This window comes from Lepisma saccharinum, chromosome 26 (genome assembly GCF_977018435.1).
Source record: "Lepisma saccharinum chromosome 26, izLepSacc3.1, whole genome shotgun sequence".
Lineage (NCBI taxonomy): Eukaryota > Metazoa > Arthropoda > Insecta > Zygentoma > Lepismatidae > Lepisma > Lepisma saccharinum.
This window is the reverse complement of record NC_139254.1, coordinates 26,112,948-26,134,257: the sequence shown is the minus strand read 5'-3', so window position 1 is coordinate 26,134,257 and position 21,310 is coordinate 26,112,948. Positions and strand designations below refer to the sequence as shown.

The window sequence follows — 21,310 nt, the reverse complement described above, 5'->3', positions numbered from 1 at the left end:
CATATATTCAGTTTTCCACACACAAATAAGATTAATTTTAAGAAATTAGACGTGTGCATATGATTTCTTATCGTCATCATTTTGCAAGTGAACAATCAGATGCCATAGAAGACTCGGGCCCGCCCTTGAACTAAGAGATATCGGATTCGATTCCGGTATGAACTGTATACATGAGATGCCTAGCCTGAACTCATTACGCACACATTTCATGTTTGCACTGTTGCCAATACTTGTAAACCTGGTTCCAGCACCTTATATTTAAAATAACGGAAAAGAGTTTTATCTAGTTCTGAATTTTTTTCCAGCAAATTTACAAATCTAAAGACTAATAACATTGTTCTTGGTGTATAAGCCACTAAGCTAATGAGTTCATTCTGCATTTATTTTCCCGAATAATGGCTGTGTATTTCACGAGAGTATATCCGTAGACTGTTGGGGGCTACAGAAGAAAATGATGTTCCTTTCCAATTTATTGATTGATTGAGTTGGTGTTTTAAGTCCACTTTATACACAGTAATGCTAATCGGGACTGGTATCGAACCCGGAACCCCTTGATTACAAGGCGACGATGCTTCCATGCGCCACCGAGGAGGCCCTTGATCCTTTTCTTTCCAAGATTATATATATATACACACACACACACATGCATATATAATGTATATATACAGCATAGACCTATATGGTGTATAAATAGTTTGTTAATTCATAATAGTTTGATAGAAAAAATCTTACGTTTGGGCCCCCCCAAACTGATCAACCTAGCTACGTCCCTGGTTGCAGGTCAAAACAATGACAAGATAGTTGCTAACCAGTGGCTTAGTGGCGATATGGTCTAATCACTTTAAAATGCATGCGCAATCGCAAAATAAATTATGTCACAGGAGGTCCATTTTCTTACATTCATCTCTATAGTTAATACATACCACAACTTACTTTCATTACATTCCCTTACAACATTAGTGTATGCCATATTGCATTGTGTTCAGTTACGTTACAGTGACTTTGTTTTGTTACGTTCCCTGTAACATTTGTTCATACCGAATTACACTTCGATACGTACTTTTAGTACCAGAAACTTGTACTGGAATCATGTCGATACAACGTGTGCTTTCGTTACATTATGTTACGTCCTTGTTTGTGACGTAGCACGTCTGATAACTTTCTTTGTCATTTGAGTATCATTATAATAGAAGCTATATACGTGGAACTTTCGAGATTTGCAACTTTTTAGATGTAAAGAAGACCTTTCGTCGGTTCAGAGCATCTTTGTCTGAAGGGGGCAAGGGGGGCATCACCCCTGCAAAATGAAAGTCAACCAAAAATTATATATTCCACACCTATAATTTCATTTCAGTCACAGTAATATCTGTTAGTTACTATGAGAATTGAAGGAACATGATACTCCAAACTGAAGGATTTTTTTGAGGGGACAACACTATTAAAGGGGAATATTTGCCTTTTTTATCCCCCCTGGAAAAAACAACATTCCTTGCCCCTCCCTGGAAAAAAATCTGCGGACATCGATGGTTCAGAGTCTTGAAAGTTTTTTCATTTCCGGCTATAGATTTGTGTAAAGAAACTTGAGAAGAGAGTGACGTGAAATACATTAAAAGTGTTAAATTAGATGAAACTTTGTGTGAACTTAATTCAGTTATGAAAAGAACCCTTAGTGTACGTTAAAAGGGAAGGAGAATAGTTTGTTGTTACATCGTAATAAACCTTCAACATTTGGTTTTTGCAAGGACCTTGTTCTCAATAATTCATAGCCCAGTCAATCAAGGTTTCATGTCGGGAATAATTCCGAAAAAGCTGAATTTTGGTCAGTTGTTAGAACACTACTAGTAGTGCAAAATCCCGAAAGTTTCCGTCCCTCCTCGCGGTGCTTCCTCCCCCCAGCACTGCCCAAAACAACAGATTCACAGACTCTCAGTGATTGAGCAAGATCTCAGTAACCAATCGTCGTCGGCAGGTTATCTTCTTTTAGCATTGATCCTCATTAGATGCACTACAAAAAAAAATCTCTTTAATTTTTAGATAATATCGGTGGTATGACGTAATTTAAAAAATCGTAAAAAAGTGAAATTTTTCTAGTACTTTATAAAGTTTTTGCCTTTTAACTTTTAAACAAATAAAATGACAAGAAATTGTTTCGAATAAAAGTTGTAGCCTATTTTATAACCTTTAAAAATATAAAAGTTTTAATGTGTTTCAATGAAGGGTACACCATAAAATGTATCTCCAAATGGAGGATAGTCCAAAAGAGTGTTTCTTTATCACAGTCTGGCGGTTAAGTCCGGAATCTTTGACTTTTTAATAAAATAAAGAGACTTGGTAGATTTAATTGTTGTACCACTTCAGATATGTTCAGTCAAGTAGCCAATCGCCATCTGCGTTCTGATGGATGGCATCTTGAAACGAGTCCGCCATATTGGATATTTTTTATTTGATATATTTCGGGAACACTTACCAACTTATGTATTTCTTTTTTCAGAAATGTTCCAAATAGTAAAACTTAAAAAATATATTAATAAATCTATTATTGAAAAATGACAAATAATAGTTTTGTAGAAAAGCTCACTATTTATAATGCTTTATGTGAAAAACGACATGTTGAAAATCAATAATTCTCGAACCACACAATAGTATTTTATATCTTGCAAGGTTACGAGATGTTTGTTAGAAGACTTTAGATGAACTGAACCCTTAATATATGCTCTTTTAAATTTATAAATGTATATTTAATAACATGTTAAAGAGAAATACAATTTATATACAACCCAATTTGATTTCTGAAAGTAGGAGTCATCGAAATTTATACAGTATTAAATTGTTTTATTATTTGAAAGAAAAACACATATTCATTGTAATTGATGATACGAAAATACTAAAATTTGTTTTACAAAATATTTTGATATGAATTTCTCATTATATCGGTTCCCTTTTTGATCAGGTATTTAATTCAAATCCTACATTTGGATAATGTAGTAGCACAGGCAAGATTTCCCGTCGAACACCAAACACCTATACTCTATCCCGGGAATCTCTGGAGCAAGGCCACGCATAGCGGTAGAGAAGGGGTGAAGGCTAGCGGGTGGAGCAAAGCAGTACACGCTGAGGCAAACAGCTGGTAAATGCAGTCTCTTTCCCCCCTCTCGAGTTACTACTTGCGCAGAGACTTACTTTCATTCGCTTGCTCCATAGATTGCAGGGACAGAGTATAGTACCTCGTGCTTGGTTCTAATGGTCTTGAGCGTGAAATACCTACTGCAGATTGCACAGATATTTTAGGTACAAAGAGAAGTTTATTTCATGAAGGCTCTTTCCCAGGTGAACAGTGTAAAGTTCTGTCTCATTTAAGTTGTCACACTGAGAGATTTGAGCCCTTTTAATTACTTACTTGCACTATCTTGAGTCAGCTTCAGCACACGTTGAAGTCTGATGAGTACTTGTTGTAGTTCCTCACACGTCAAGCTTTACGAAATGAATCCATTATACCAAGTAAGAAGTACTTTTGGTTTGCTCCAGAGTTTATATCTAGCTTCTTCCAGTAAGAACACCACCATGCATTTCAAGCCGACCATTTCAACATGAAGCCTACCGACATGATGACTCTCTCAACGTCTCCAGCCCAGAACCACTGAATCCAGTTCGATATCTTGAATATCTGTTGATCGCATGCAATAACCATCATGGCGAGTATGTGATAAGTGAGTAAGGTGTGTGCTCCGATGAAATTCTATTTTAATACTACAACAGGCAACTGAAGACTATATATTGCTGAGACTTGTTATGTAAGTATACTAAGTTTATTGACATTTACTTAAAAGTCAATATAAGTGCATATTCAATGAGTTATGAACGTAAAACTTGATCTTTTCGTTAAACTGTCTTGATAAACAAACATTCACTTGTTATCAGTGTTGCCAATTCATCTGCATCGGAGTTCACAAACTATCACCTTCTTGTGCTTTAGTGGGTGCTCAGTTGCTGTCCATATAGACATTTACTGTGCTGTGTGTTTGTGTGTTTGTTCTAACGTAAAGAATGAGCAATTGTGGTGAGTGTAATAAACCAGTTTCTCGGAATGATGTTAACGCCAAAATAGTATGTACTGACTGTTCCAAGCTATGGCATATTAAATGTGTGAACATTAATGAAACCGATCTGGAGTTTTATAAATCTGAAAATCGACCATGGAGGTGTAAATCATGCAACTCTAAAAAAAGACGATCTATGCATTCTGAAGAACCTTTAGTAGAAGGTGTTCCCTCTTTGCAAAACATTTTTGATTCCGTGAAAGAGTTAAAGGAAGAACTTATTAATGTTAAAAAAACAACTAAGGAGACGGAAATTGAACTTGGTAAATCATTAGAACTGTTACATGTAAAAATGGATGATAATTCTAATCTAATAAAATCCCAGTCGGACAAAATCAATGCCTGCCTCGCCCACATCGAAGAACTGAAAAAGGAGAATACCGAGTTGAAACAAGAATTAAAAAACACTAAAGTTCAACTTGATGAATTGGAGCAATATAGCAGAAGGAATGCATTGGAAATTATTGGTATTCCAGGAAAATCTAACGAAAATGTTTATCAAACTGTTATGGATGTTGGTAGGGCCCTTGATTTGGAAATTAAAGAGGAAATGATAGATGTATGTCATAGGCTTAAGAATTCTGGCAATCATAATTCTCCGGGTATAATTGTAAAGTTTGTAAGAAGAGTGGATAAGGATAAAATGATTGAAAAACGCAAGGTAAAAAGAAATTTAAATACAAATCATCTGGGGTTTACGAATAATCAGCCAATATATATTAATCATAGCCTTACTCCATATAGGAAAACCATTTTCGGACAAGCTAGGAAATTACAAAGAGAAAAAAACTATGCCTATCTTTGGATTGATAGTTCTGGCTCTATTCGTTTAAGAAAGACCCCAAATGACAGGCAAGTTTTTGTAATAAAAACTGAAACAGATATACAAAATATTATGTAATCATGGTGAGTTGAGTCACGGATTATAATGAATCACATAATGAATTGAATTTATACTATCAAAATGTAAGAGGTATTAATACTAAGCTTAATGATGTATATCTAAGTATTCTAAATGAAAACTATGATGTAATTGTTTTTACAGAAACTTGGCTTTCCAATGTTATTAACAACTGTGAATTTATTGATACTCGCTATGCTGTATTTAGGCAAGATCGGTTACATAGAAGAGGTGGTGGCGCATTAATTGCAGTAAAGAGTACTTTGAGGACCAAGAACATTGAAATAACTATAGAAAATATTCAGATTGTTTGTGTTAAGATAATAACTACTGTTTCTTCCATTATAGTGGTTACAGTTTATTTCCCACCTAATACTAAATTACAAATTTACAATATGTTTTTTGCCAGAATGGAAGAGCTATGTAATATACATTCTTGTGGTCTGATTATTGTAGGAGATTTTAATATTCCAGCAATTGTAGATTCTAATTACGACTTAGAAAATGGTTGTCCTCTTTCCTTAACATTATTTAGATTTTTAAGTTTACTGGAATTACAAAGCATAAATAATGTAAAAAATAACAACGGAAAAACGTTGGATTTGGTACTGACCAACTTGTCTAACAATGTCGTGGTTAATCATAACTCTTTCCCTCTTCTAAGCCCTGATGCTCATCATCCTCCCTTATTACTTCAAGTCCACCGCTTTTATGACAAAACTATTCATAATGTTAAGTCACGTTCTATTTATACATATGATTACCGTAATGCCGATTTTTTCAATATATATAGAAATCTTAATCAAACTGATTGGAATCCTTTAACATTATTTAAGAATCCCAACGTAGCATTGGACTACTTTTATGAAATTTTAGATAAAATTATTCGTAATAATGTACCCATAAGGAAGCGTAATAAGAGAAAATCTTACCCGCCTTGGTTTACACTGGATATTATAAGATTACTTAAATATAAAGAATATTATAGACATAGACGTAAATTGTCAGAATATAACCAGAAGAAATTTGTTGAATTACGCAGAAAATCAAAATCTATGATAACTAAAGCTTACAAGATTTACATAAAGAATTCTGAAGAATCCATAAAAAATAATCCTAGGTCTTTTTGGAGTTATATTAAGGGTAAAAAGAAATCAACTAATAATCAGTGTAGTTTAACCTATAATGGAGTATTACTTGACAATAACAAAGATATAGCTAATGGTTTTGCGCAATTCTTTAAGAGCGTTTTTAATGATTCTATTCCAACTTACTCAATTCCTAGTGAAGTACCTATGATAGTAAATCAACCATTGGTATTAGATAGTATTACTGAATCTGAATGTGAAACTTCTATTAGAAAACTGAAATCGAAGAAAGCTAGTGGTCCAGATAGTATACCAGTTTACATATTTAAAGGATGTACTGATTGCTTATTGTTTCCTCTATGCACCATATTTAATTTGATTATAACCACCCAAATTTTCCCCGATAGGTGGAAAATAAGTAAAGTAACTCCTATACCAAAATCTGGTAACGCCAATGAAATCATCAATTATAGGCCTATATCTTTAATTTCAACACCAGCAAAAATTTTTGAACACATTTTATATAATAGAATTTGTTATCATGTTAAACCGTATATAACTCACCATCAGCATGGTTTTATATCCAAAAGATCAACCTTAACTAATCTTATCTCATTTACCCAATTTTTGGCAGACTCATTTAACAATGGTTACTCTGTTGATACTATTTATACAGATTTTGCTAAAGCTTTTGATAAGTTAGATCATGATATATTAATATATAAGTTAGCAAATTTCGGTTTTTCGTTTCCACTGTTAAAATTAATAGCATCGTATTTAAAAAATAGGAAATTTTATGTCACCTACAATTTTGAATCATCCCCTTTATATTGTGTTACATCTGGTGTTCCGCAAGGCTCAAACTTGGGTCCCTTACTTTTTATAATATTTATTAATGATTTATCCTCTGTTATAAAAAATTCTAATTATCTGCTTTATGCTGATGACCTAAAAATATTTAAATCCATTACAAATATAAGTGATTTAGCGCAATTACAGAAAGATATAAACAACTGCTTTCAGTGGAGTGTCACCAATAAGTTAGATTTTAATATAAGTAAATGCAGAACTATTACGTTTAGCAGACATAACTTATCTTATACTCATAACTATACTATGAATGGAATAGTTTTAAATAGAGTTAAACTTATAAAGGATTTGGGACTTTTACTCGACTCAAGGCTTACTTACAGAGAGCACGTACAAACATTAGTATCGGATGCATTTAGAATTTTAGGCTTTATATTTAGAACTACCAGAGAAATTAATAATATTCAAGCTATTGCTTCAATATATAATTCGATATTAAGAAGTAAGTTAGAGTATGTTAGTGTCATCTGGGATCCTTATTTTCAATGCTACCGTGATTTAATTGAAAATGTTCAGAATAAGTTCGTAAGATATTTATATTACAAAAAATTTAAAAGATCTTCATATTTAGAAAGAATATCCTATAATACTATTTTATCTGAATTTGGGTTCTCTTCATTACAATCAAGAAGAGAACTAGCCAAACATATTTTACTTTATAAATTTATAAATAACTTAATTGATGCTCAAGATTGTCTTCAGTTGATAGGATTCACAATTAAACCTAGAACGCTTCGTTCTTATTTGCCATTTTCTTTCGTTAATTCTAAAAATATTGTACATCAGAATTCAGTAATGGTTCAAATATGTAAAGCTCATAATGTACTAATACAAAATAATGTTAATATTGATTTTGCTATGTCCTACAAGAAATATTTATCTGTCATTAAACAATTTTATTCTTAATTAGTATTTTGTTTAAAAATTGTAATTCTATATTTCAAGTTATTTTATCAATGCTAAATATAATTTTATAATACAATATAATATAACACAAACTGAAAATAGGCATTAATATCATTTAATTATTTGTGTATATGCAATTGGTTTATGTGTTTGTATATGTTAATATTTATGTTTATGTATATGTTAATATATGTTTATGTATATGGATATTATGTACCATAGTTTATTTACTTGTAAGCCCCCGTTGTAAGTGGAGCAATAGCTCTGTTATGGGGAGTATGTATAAATAAATAAATAAATAAATAAATAAATAACTGGATCTGTACCGGTTTCAGAATATTTACAACTTTTAGAGTGACGTCAAACCCATGTCATATCATTGTGACTTATTTAGTTCATCAGGAAACAAAAGCAGCAGTGCTGTTGCATTACGTGGATGAGTTGAAGTTTTAAATGCTATTCAAACTATGTTGCACAGTGTGATTGCTATCAACTCAGTTCATAACATTTCAACACAAGGCGGTTCCTTTACTTGCAATTTCTTAACTCATCCGATCTTGAAGGCTGAAAGGTTCTGAGCTTAATTCACTCACTTACTCTCTAGCATTCTTAAGCCCGAAAGTTTATAACTGCAGCAACACAAGCCTTCCATCTGTCCGTATCCTGGGCAAGATCAATCCAATCATTTCAATCTATACTGATGTCCTTTAGGCCCATCTCAACATTATGGCTCCATTTTCATCTTGGCCTTCCTACAGGTCTCTTAACATCAGGTTGCTCAACAAAAATCCTGTAAACTCTACTTTCCTCTCCTATTCATACCACATCGCCTGCCCACCTAAGTCTTCTTGATTTAATTATTCTAATAATATCTGAACATGAATAAATATTATGCAGTTCTAAATTATATAACCTTCTCCATTCACCTGTCTCCTCATCCCCTTTTAGGTCCAAATATTTTCCTAAGGATTTTATTTTCAAATTCTCTTAATTTATGTCCCTCTTTTAATGTAAGGGATCAAGTTTCACGTCCATACAATACTACAGGCAAAATTACTGTTTTGTATATTTTAACTTTAATATCTTAGATATTATACGAGGGAATAAAAGATTATAAAGAGAAAAACGTTCTGAGCTTAAGGCTTTCCGAAAATGTATAGGTATTGGGAAACATCCCAATCTGGTATACTCGTTTTGACATGGATAGAACTTTTGTCAACATGAGGATTTTGGACTAATAAAATTCTGTATCATGAAAGAACCTCCAGCACTTATAGTCATAGGATTGTTATCTTTGTTGTAAGTGGCCTTGTTGTCATCCAAGATTTGCTGATTTCTAATGAAGATGTACAAAGCGACAATGGTTCTTGGATACCTCAATGGCTGACAATACTATATAGTGGGTAATAACTACAGAGAATTCATAAAATACGTCGCAACTAAACAGTACACTTGAAGTTCCAAGAGTTGAATGGAAAATCTTGCTTCCACTACATCATGCGAATATAAGGATACGATTTTGAAACCTGATCAAAGAAGCGAAACGATCTTATGAAAAATTCATATCAAAATATTTTCTAAATAATTTTCACTATTTTCGTGTCATTAATTACAATGATTACGTGTTTTTCTTTCAATCCATTTTCAGAAATCAAATTGGGTTGTATATAATTTGTATTTCTCTTTAAAATGTTATTAAATATACATTTATAAATATAAAAAAAACGTATATTAAGGGTTCAGTTCATCTAAAGTCTTCTAACAAACATTTTCTAACCTTACAAGATATAAAATAGTATTGTGTAGTTCCAGAATTATTAAGACTTTCAATTTGCCGTTATTCACATAAAGTGTTATAAATAGTGAGCTTTTTTACAAAACTATTATTTGTCATTTTTCAAATATATTAATATATTTATGAAGTTTTCACTATTTGGAACATTTCTGAGAAAAACAAAACATAAGTTGATAGGTGCCACCGTTCCCGAGATATGTCAAGTCAAAAATATCCAATATGGTGGACTCGTTTCAAGATTTTGTCCATCAGAACGCAGATGGCGACTGGCTACTTGACTGAACATATCTGAAGTGGTACAACAATTATTTCTACCAAGTATCTTGCTTTTATATAAAAATCAATGATTCCGGACTTAACCGCCCGACTGTGATAAAGAAACACACTTTTGGACTATCCTCCATTTGGAGATACATTTTATGGTGTACCCTTCATTAAAATACATTAAAACTTATATCTTTTTAAAGGTTATAAAATAAACTACAACTTTTATTCGAAACAATTTCTTGTCAATTAAATTGTTCAAAAGTTACAAGGCCAAAACTCCGTGCGTCCATTTCGATCTGCAGCCGAGAGATCGGGAGAAACGTGGCGGGCGGCGCTGACGGAGGTGTCGACATTTGCGGCCTGTAATGCCCGCATATTTTTATGGACATATGCAGACATTTATATAAATATTGCAAAACTAGCACTAACCTGTGTTATAAGAGTTGTTCAAAGTGATGTCCACCTACATTCACACATTCCTGGCATCGTTTGATGAAATTTAGATTCACACGCAAAAGTTCTTCTTCCGTAATTCTTCCTAGTTCTGCCCTTATATTGTCTTTTAGTTCGTCGATGCTATGAGGGTTATTTCGGTAGACTCTATTTTTCAAGGTTCCTCACAAATAATAGTCACATACGGTAAGATCTGGCGAACGTGAAGGCCATAAACCTCTTGAAATTATTCTGTCATCAAACACCTCCCTTATAGCGTCCAAAGAATCAGCGGCGGTATGGGCTGTGGCCGAATCTTGTTGAAAATACCCATATTGTCTCTCATTATCTGATAACAACTGAAAAAACGGCGCGAGTATTTGTGTGCGGTACCTCTCTGAATTTATTGTGTCTTCAAAAAATATAGGCCCTATTATTCTTTTGGCACTTACAGCACACCACACACCAATTTTTGCATCGTGTAACGGAACTTCGTGTATTATTCGGGGATTTTCAGTGCTCCAGTATCTATTGTTCTGTGAACAAACATGACCACGCAAGTGAAACCATGCCTCATCCGAAAAAAATATTAACTGTGGATCAACAATACCATCTACAATATTCTGCAAAACCCAATTACAGAAATTTACTCTACTTACGTTGTCAGGGGGCCGTAATTCTTGCACTATAGAAACTCTGTACGGTTTTAATTTTAGTAGCTTAGTGGCTGTATGTGCTGATGATTTTGACACGCCCATCTCCTGTGAAACACGGCGTAGAGGTTTGTTTGGAGAACGTTCTAACGCTGCACCAATTTCATCGAGTTTTGCTTCGGTTAGAATCCGTCGTTTTTGCTTAGGTGTTTTAAAATTTAACGATCCAGTTTCTCGTAATTTAAGGACAAGACGTCTAACCGTATCTCTATGTGGAGGTGAAACGCCTGGGAATTTCTGTACAAATTGCCTACACGCGTCTCGACACGAGTCTGTTTTCACGTAGGTACGTGTCATACATAAAAAATCTTTGTTCTAAAGTGAATCTTGCGGCTGGCATTCCAATCGTCTGACTGACACAACACACATACACACTGCAATAACACAAACAAGTAACGGCAAGTAACCAAGAATAACACTCTTACGCACAGTACGAAATTAACACGCTCTTGGTTTACATCTGCCTGCCACTATATTCACAGCTCTGTAGTCGCGAAGGAACAAAAAACTTGAGCTAGGAGATTTCGGATTGCAAGGAAGCTCACGAACACCATTAGCTTTTAACGGTTCGTCTGCAGCGTAATCTTGATACAGTGTTGCACATTCGAAACCTCCAAACGATCCCCATCGACACAAAACTCTTTCAAGGATATAAACTTAAGCAGGACGTTACTGGTCAAAACTATGATTAAAATGTTTTACAGAGTATTATCTGTGGCTCTTAATATAATTTCTAAAGCGTATTTATTTGTGTATATAAGGGTGGAACTTGGAAGAATTACAGAAGAACTTTTGCGTGTTATAACACAGGTTAGTGCTCGTTTTGCAAGATGTCCACAAAAATAAGCGGGCATTACAGGCCTCAAATGTCGGCATCTCCGTCAGCGCCGCCCGCCACGTTTCTCCCGATCTCTCGGCTGCAGATCGAAATGGACGCACTGTATAAAGTATTAAAAAAAATCACTTTTTGAAGATTATATTTTAAATTACGGCAAAACCACCGACATTATCTAAAAATTAAAGAGAATATTTTTTTGTAGCGCATCTAATGAGGATTAAGACTAAAAGAAGATGACTTGCCTACAACGATTGTATGGAGATATAGCTCAATCACTGAGAGTCTGCGAAATTGATGTTGGGGGGCACTGGGGGGGAAGCATCGCGAGGAGGGGCAGCGACTTCGGGGATTTGGCACTAGTAGTAGTTTTGTAAGAACTGATGAAAATTATGGTTTAGCGGAATTATTCCCCACATTGGCTTTATTTTGTCCTTCATTGACTGGGCTATCATTCTATGCTTCATTGTAAAGAAAAATGTCAAACAATTATTATTCATGTATTATTGATATCAATCTAAAATAATATAGGAAATCGTAGACGGTAGGGGAACTAGGGGGAAAATGGGCAAGTGAGGAATATGGGCACACTCAAGGTTAGGTTATGCATCACAGCACATGCTGTGTTCGGTGAATAAAATTAATTGCGGGTTTACAACATCAGTGGTCTTGATTGTCACTTTCAACTGCGTACTCATCTGAACTGGCGAAAATAAGAATTCAGGGCATGTTGAAAGGGAAGTACTCGAGATTGTGCTAAAAAATACAGCTAATGTTACTTTTTACTGTTAGAAGCTAAGATGTAAGCAGAATATTACATGAGATAGTGATCTGCATATGTAGTAACAACAAAGCTAGAGCAATGGTTCATGGTGATGTGCGTCATCCTGACACATTTACATAAAAGTTTGCAATTCGGGGGAGAGCAAAGCAATTCGATATAATATGGACATTTCAGAAAGATAAGCTTCTGTTGCTTGTAATCGTTTTCAAATCTCATAAATCGCCAAAAAAATGAAGTGTATTACTCGCGACCCTTCACGATTCCATTACAAATTCACACCGTATTTCATTAACATATGCATCTAACGACACAGTCAGTGCCCTGTATGCAAACGTTGGTGTCGTGGTGAAGATTGGATTTATTGTCACCTTTGTTCCTTGCGGTATCATAATCATTGTATTGGTGTACATGAAGAGTTACATTTTCATCTACCCTTTGTAAGGAGGATGAGGAAATTTGAGAACTGTAGGACATGTTCATGATCATGGACGTGCGCAGACCCTCTGATTAAGGGGGTCAAAAGCCTTGATGAAAGTTCAGACGGAGAAAGAAATACCTAATTTCATCTGAGTTTTATTGCATTGATGAGTACTAAACAAGGGCGTATATAGTGTGGGTCCGGACACACAGAAAATCACTCTATTAGAAGAATTCAAGCTTCCGTGGCACAAAAGTTCTCTGTTCCCCTCTCCATTTGTTTTCCTTCTCTGTGGCTCAGACTAACTTACACGTAAACATGATTTCGTACAGCAGATTCAAAACAACTACACATAATTTATTAATTTCCAATGTGTGAGATAATTTTTCTGTGACCACACAGGTGTAATATGTAATATCTGTGCGGATAATATGAGTTTGCAGACTTTTGTTTGTGCATTTCTTGTTCCTTTACAGAAATAAATTTTTACTCATGTGTGCTATCCGATACAGTGCAAAGACTGGTCTTCATTTTGAAATATGATAATTGATTTTATTTTAATAAATCTCTTAATTATTAGCAATTTTTCCTTAAGGTGGTAATATCAACCCCTTCCAATATGGGGTAAAACAGATAAATTGTGAAATTTAGGAAAGACAGCAATGCAAAATACTAGTATTTATTACATTGTCCTTACATATAAAGACTATTCTCTATTGTCTATTATATACTGGGCATATAATTTTGTATTGTAATATCCAAAATGTTGTTTCCTCTAAATTTGTTTATTAGATATTTCTTACAATTATTTACGCTATCGGATTTTAAATTTAATAATGTAGCCTGATGCAAAGTGCAATAAAAGAAAAAAGTAAAGTGCTCCCCTGTGCTTTGCACCATCCCTGTAAGGCGTATAGGGGTGTGGAGCTAGGGCTCTGCACTTTCTTAATATCGACCGAAGGTGGGGGTGATGTGATCAGCACATCGTCCCTGGACGCCTTTACGCCCCCCACCATAATTTCCTCCAGGTAGTCACGCTGGGTGGGCGCAGGAGCCGCTTCAACAGGTGGAAAAAATCCCGGTTCTCTCCCGCCGATCGATCGTACTCGGGTCTCTCGTATGGTAGTCAGACGCCCTAACGACTGAGCTACCGCAGCTTAAAAGTGCAATGCACATGGGGAATGTTTTCACCAATAAAAGCAAGCCAGGATACAATAATAATTAGTTGTATACATCAAAACATAATATAATGTTAATAATGCACGAAATAGTACTTACGGTCCTATATTAACACTGTCTATACTGTAGATAACACTGTCACATTGTTGTAAGCAGCTGCACAATGGTTCCTTCTTTTGAGTAAGAAGCTTAAGAATTACCTCTGGAAGAAATAAAAGTAATATTGAAACATGTGAAAGAATTTAAATTTAATGTATGTATGTGACAAATAACTAATAACCCGTAGCTCTACAACCCTGGAATACTATGATGATAAATTTGAGATGTGCCACTAAAAATTAGGCGGCTGGGATCGCACAAACAAAAGCCTGCGTGCGCTTGTGGTTAAAAATGTGTACCAGGAGCGCACAAAATCCATGGCGATTTTGCCACGTTGTTTCAATTGTTCCCTTTTCAACATGAATGCATATTTGCGTAATAATTTTATTTCTATATGCTAATTTTATAATTACTCTTAAATTCTTTCTTTACAATCGAACCTAACCTAACCTAACAAAAATAACTTCAATCCAAAGAGGTCATTTCAATGAGGGAAGGAAGGATGATCTCAGAAGGAAGGTCAGCCATTACACAATCATTGATGTGGCAACACAGCACTGGATGTTGTGCGCTCGTGACGCCTTTCATATACCACGACGGCACACTTTCACATTATTGTGTGCTAGTGGACAGCACCCAAAAATTAATATCCTTCAATAAAAACAAAAGGATTACAGGCTGGAAAGTGGGCAGAAAAACGTATACAAAGAAAAATGTAAAAAGGTGCATAACCGCTGTTGGCATTTGAATGATTGGAAAACAAATTTACTTTCAATGATATTAGGTTTTCTGGAGAGGGAAAGAATCACAAGATACTGCACTGGGAAAGACAGAAAGTGTGGCATAAGTTATATTGACTGTTGAAATGGCGGTGTAAGACTGTCAATTTCTCATGTCATTTTTAAACTACCGTAAAAAAAAGTTAAGCAGTGCCACTTCACCACATAATAATGTACATTTTTTTTTATTAAATTATCCTTATCACTTTTATTCGTATTAAAAGTATATCTGCTTTGTAGTCTGTTCAGTCTCTTGCTGAACAGAACCATCCACAAGTGCAGAGCTCCCTCTGGGAAAGCCACCTCCATGCACACCAGGTATCTGTGTTTCGTTGGTTTCAAGACATAAGAAGATTATATCGAAGGATGCACATAAAAGCCAGTACTTGATAGTGTGGTGGTGGGGGCGGGGGGTGGCAAACCACAAACTTGGCTAGGGTGCCAAAATAACTGGCTACGGGGCTGGGCTATAAAGTACAAATAGTTAAACATGACACCTTACAATCCTATTCTTAAACATAGGAAAACCTTCAGGAAAAGGTTATAGCCAGCAAAAGTATTTTATTACATTACCTGAATGTTTCTCTAAGCAAGCCATTCCACTAATGTTACACTCCTTGTGGCCAGCTGTAAAGATAATTAAAATAAAATTATTTTCCATATTTTTCTTTCAAATACATGATTAAGTGTTAAAACAGTATGTTTTTTCTTTCATAAGTATCTGAATCTGTTACAACTACAGCTACATTTTTCAAGTGTGGTGCCTCTACTGCTACAACTAGAAAATTTTGTACGTAGCTACAGTGATGCCACCACCTATAACGCTATTTCCAAACACTGTCAAAACCACAAAATATGCAATTCTTTACTTCAAAGGGAATAAAAGATTTATTTCGTTAACTGTCTTTGAATGAAATTGAGATACAAAATGTAAAAAAATAATTCAAAAAGTTCTCATCTGTATTTGACATATAAGTTTTATATTGAGGTTTTTTTGTGGGAAGGTTAACAGATGTCACCATATTCTGCTATTATTTTTTAATTTGCTTTTTTGCCAGGTGTAAATCATGTGGTAAAATTTGTGCGTTTTTTTTAAACTCAGGAGAGGCCTGTTGTCATTGAGAAAATGAATATATTATATGCACTGACCTCAAACCGTATGTGCTAAACTTTACGCTTTCCTTTCTAGCCTGGATAGAGCAAAGTCATGAACACTAGAGCAGTCATTCTCAACCTTCGTGAGACCGGCCTGGTAAATTCTTTTTCAAAAAGTCAATGCCCAGATCCCAAGAATTTTCCTCGTAAATACATTTAATAACCCATGCTTGACAGCCCTCGAAGGACCTTGGCCTATCTCCCGACTACCAGTCTCCCTTCCACAATCCTACCTAGAGGACTGGAGATCTTCAACCAGTAATGGGTTGACCTGGGGTCAGCACATCGAACCCTCAATTACCTCGAACCTTAATTATCATACTTCGGGATGGTATGGAGGTATTTCTGTAATGATAAGTAACATAATTAAAACATGCTACTTTTAAAAGAGGGAAAATTGCACATTCAAACGTATTGTAAAAATTCATGTTTCTGAAACCTGATCGATATATTACAAAGAAGGTTGTCCGTGTTCTCATTAGCATTTCAGATTTCATCAATTCATAAATCGTATTATGATTTTAATAAAAAACGTTGCATGCTAAAGAAGAATTGCATAGTGAAAGAGTTACAAAGAAACAATTGATTGAAAGATTTGGCTTCCCCTTCTTTGTTTCCACAAGCCGGTCTCCTTGGCGTAGTGGTTAGCACATCGCGCTTCAACGCCAGTGGTTCGGGTTCGAATCCTGGCCTGGGCATGGATGTTCGTGAGTGTTCATTCATCAATTTCATTACTTCATTACTCATCCCTATCTTCGCAAATTAGCCAAAAGTGGCACAAGAAGCGAAGTAAAATAAAGCAAATCAATCAATCAATCCTTGTTTCCACATATACTATCACATTTACTAAATTCTCAATTTTCTCATTAAGGACAAATCAATGTATTGCCCGATTGGATTCGAACCCGGGACCCCTGGCGTCGTAGTGAGCTGTTCTAACTACTCCCCCACGGAGTTCGACAGAGGCCTCCGAGGTACTACGGGCCTCACAGAACGTCACAGGAGTATTATCCTTTTACAAATTATGGATATTAGAGTTTTGATAATAAGTAAATAAAAACTATAATATAGAATCTATAAATAAAAAACATCCGTTCTTTATTTATAGAATTTCAAAGAGAGCGATAGTTTGCCAAACTAAAAAAAATCGTATTTTGTTCTCACGACGATAAAAATAGAAGGCATAATCGAAAAAAAAATGGTAACTATAGATTTAAACAGAATTGAATAAGCTGAATTTTGATGTAACTCGTTTTTATGTGGTTCTACTGGTTAACTTTTAATTGGAGTCCAAACTTGAAAATCCGTAATTTTTAATCCGATAGTAATCCGGTACAATCTACATATTTACAACATTTAACACAACGCAGTACAAAAGCCTAATATTTACTTTTCTGACTGAATCGTTCCTTCTTATTCATTTTAAACGTTGCAATCATTTCCAAGAACATTTCAAATTTTACATAACATCAGAAAGTATTAAAATTATACTGATATACTTAAAATCCAATCTTTACCGTTCTCCATAATGTAACTTTATTTTTCAAATTATCAAGTGAAAGAAGCAATATACAATCTACATAAAAATTTTACTCTGTATTTGAAACTTACTCTAAATTCGAAAGAATCCCTACCTTCTTCATATATTTATTTACTGTACAATAATTTACGGATCAAAGTTCCACATGCAATTTTTTTTTGGAAAGTTTTATATGGAGGAAGAATGACGAAATAGTTTGTAAGATAGTAGTTTCAGACTTTGAAAACGCAATTCCAGTTTGTAATTTGCATATATTTTAAATTTCTCTGGTTCAAATTTGGCTGCAAGTTATCGTTGTCATAGTTCTAGTTTTTCGTATTAAGAACTTTACATACACACGCGTGCAGAAAACGAGCCAAAGTGTACAAGTACTAATTTAACTAACTTAACCTACTCGAAATACTTGATGAGTGCTAGGAACATCAAACTTAGATGTCTTAACATACTAATTCAATCCTATGGAAATAGATTTATGATCTTAGGTCTTAGTTTAATTAAACAATAAAGGAGAAAAGTTACATGAACTCACAATGATTGACCGTGCAACTGTACGAATTATTATTCGTTAAAGGACTTTTTCCGCAGATTTTCCATTTCCATTTCCATGTGTGTCTGAGTTGTATAACCGGACAATATACTCCATGGCTGATATGCGACACACATTTGTACATTAAAGAAGTAACTTGCATTACACTAATCACAGATCTTGCTCTTTTTGACAGGAATGTACTACATATAAATAATGTAACCTCCATTGGTTTATATTGAGTACAAGGGTAAAAAATTATCCACAATAAATTTAAAATACCAAAATTGAACAAAGTTGCAAAAATTTCAATGATGGGTGTAATATTCGCTCATGTAATATTTGCCATCGTGCATACAACGCTATGTAACTCGAATTGAAGATGTAAGTGAATTTCATTTCCAATAGCGTGAAAGTCAATATGCGATCTTCGAAATGCACATTTCCGACAACGTTTTTCAAAATAATGTGAACATACAAATCACAATCAACATCGGTTTTTGTTAAATAAATAAATCAATTTGTTAGTAATTATAAATCCGACTTACATAAAATGTACATAACAAATCAGTTAGGTTCACTATGTACTTCGCACTAGTTGAACACATTTTCAAGATATTGATGACTTTTCTTGTAGTACTGTCGGTTAGGTTACCTTGTAGATTTTGAACTTCTTTATTTAGTTAAAGCAGGTTGAAAGAGGTTGTTTGTAATCTTTAATTTATTTGCTTCACTATGCAAATGTGTGTTTCTCCTTTGTAAACGATCGAATATGTTTTCCAACAACGAAACATTGCTTGCAGTTTGTGTATATACCTTCGTCTATATATTTTTCTCTTTTTGGCAGCATAGTCTCCATATTGCATGTCTTTCGTAGTGTACATCTCTGCAAACCTTATCAACACGTCCTACAAGCGAATCATATTGTGAAGATAAGGGTTTAGGAGAACTACACCATTTCCTCGATTTTTTGGTACTAAAGTAATTGGGTGTAATTTTAGCGATGGCACTGCAGTTGGCTTCAGCACGTTCTTTGGTGGAAAATACAGAAGTTCTGCTTACAGATATCGCACATAGTCTTCTTCACAATAATTGGCACTGCACACTTGTATTTTTTACATTTCGTCTACAAGCATGAATTCACTGTTTACTTACGCAATTATTAACTGGTGTTCGGTGAACAATGTATATAATTAGTGTTTTTAATCTTGTTTTCCATTTTTGTGTATATGTGTGAGTTATTCATGTGAAGTGTGGGGGAGTAAGAAACTGCGGAACCTCACGCATTCTTGATTACGGGAACTTACACCCACAAGTAAATTCGGGAACGTCCCGAGAGTTGAGCCAGGCGCTTAGCTTGGGCGTTGCCACAAGAAAAGAACAGTCGTCATCAGAGAGTCGTCGTGAAAGGAACCGTGTCACACGCGCGCGGTTACAAGTGCGCTGTAGAGACATTCTACAGCCGAATAAACAGTCCTTCGTGTATATTGTTTAGTTATTGTATAGTCCTTCGTATATGTGTATTATAGACATTAAATGTTTGTATATATCGTCTTTGTGCGTCTGTTACTTAACCAGACACCGTGCGGGAACCGACGCATTTAGGATAATTCGGGCCAGGGCGGAGTTCAGGCAGTCAGCCAATGTAGTGCGGGGCTTTCTGGAAACTGACACTCAACAAATGGTCCTCCGGGCCGGATGCGTCGCAATTGTAGTATTCGTGCCGTATTCCGGTAGTTTGTCGTCGGGAAATCAACGAGCCAGAAGAAGAGTCAACGTGCCACACCCTCGGTCCGCCATATGCGTTTAGCGTCTTTTGTACGACGTGTCAACATGGAGCAGTTACAGGCGGCAAAGACAGTCCTCAAGCGGGAAGTTACTCGGATTGAAAACAAGTCAGCTTCACCAAAGCTGGAAAGTGCGACACTTCAAGTCTACATAGACAAGGTCCTTCAACTAAGTGCAGACTGTAGTGCATTACTTGTGAATCTCGCTAAACAGTGCGAAGAAACATTGTTCTCCGAGTACTACGATGAACTAAGTGCGGTGCAAGACAGATTAGAGTTCTTGTTGGGCTCCCTTTACCAAAAACAGAAGGAAGCCGTTTCTCCCGTTGTCGCGGTCGCGGTGAACAGTGATGCGAAAAGTGACGTTCGGTTACCAAAACTGACATTACCAGAATTCAGTGGTGACATACATGAATGGTTGTCATTTCGGGACTTACTCGTGGCATCGGTTCATGACAACAAACACCTCAGTGGCGCTCAGAAGTTGCAATACTTGAATTCGGCATTACAGGGTGAACCGTCATTATTAATTCAGTCCATCGCAATAACAGATGCAAACTACGAGGAGGCGTGGAATCTGTTAGTTTCGCGGTACCAAAACAAGAAGAGATACGAGACTTCAGATTACAGAGACTGACATTTGGTACGGCTAGTGCTCCTTTCTTAGCCACCAGGTGTTTACAACAGCTGGCCCGCGACGAAGAGGCAGACTTCCCTGAAGCAGCGGCGATTACATTGAGAGACTTCTTTGTAGACAATCTAGTGACTGACAGTGATACAGTAACGCAAGCTATCGCGTTACAAAAACAAATAAGTGAACTTCTACAAAGAGGTGGTTTCGAATTGCGGAAATGGTGCTCAAACAATTCAGAAGTACTGAATGAAATCCCTGTACATTTGCGAGAAACGAACTTTGCATTGGATGTGAGCATAAATGAACATATAAAGGCACTCGGGATCGAATGGCATCCAGCGAGTGACGAATTCGCAGTGTCAGTGACGCAACCCGCAATTCATGAGCAATTGACCAAGCGCATTCTGTTATCAGACATCGCGAAAATATTTGACCCCCTAGGATGGATATCTCCAGTAACTGTCAAAGCAAAGATCTTCATGCAAACACTTTCGCAAGTTAAACT

The 21,310-nt window shown here is 35.4% G+C and overlaps 1 protein-coding gene across 1 annotated transcript in view; it reads right to left on the bottom strand.

The window, feature by feature from the left end:
* Nucleotides 1-21,310, bottom strand: part of LOC145979599 (sodium channel protein Nach-like) — a 121,888-nt gene that overhangs the window by 27,319 nt on the left and 73,259 nt on the right. The window contains exons 7-8 of the mRNA XM_083112565.1: nt 15,737-15,790; nt 14,385-14,487 (exon numbers count right to left, since the gene is read on the bottom strand). Of these exons, the coding sequence (XP_082968691.1) occupies nt 14,385-14,487; nt 15,737-15,790 (157 nt within the window). The remainder of the gene's footprint in view (nt 1-14,384; nt 14,488-15,736; nt 15,791-21,310) is intronic.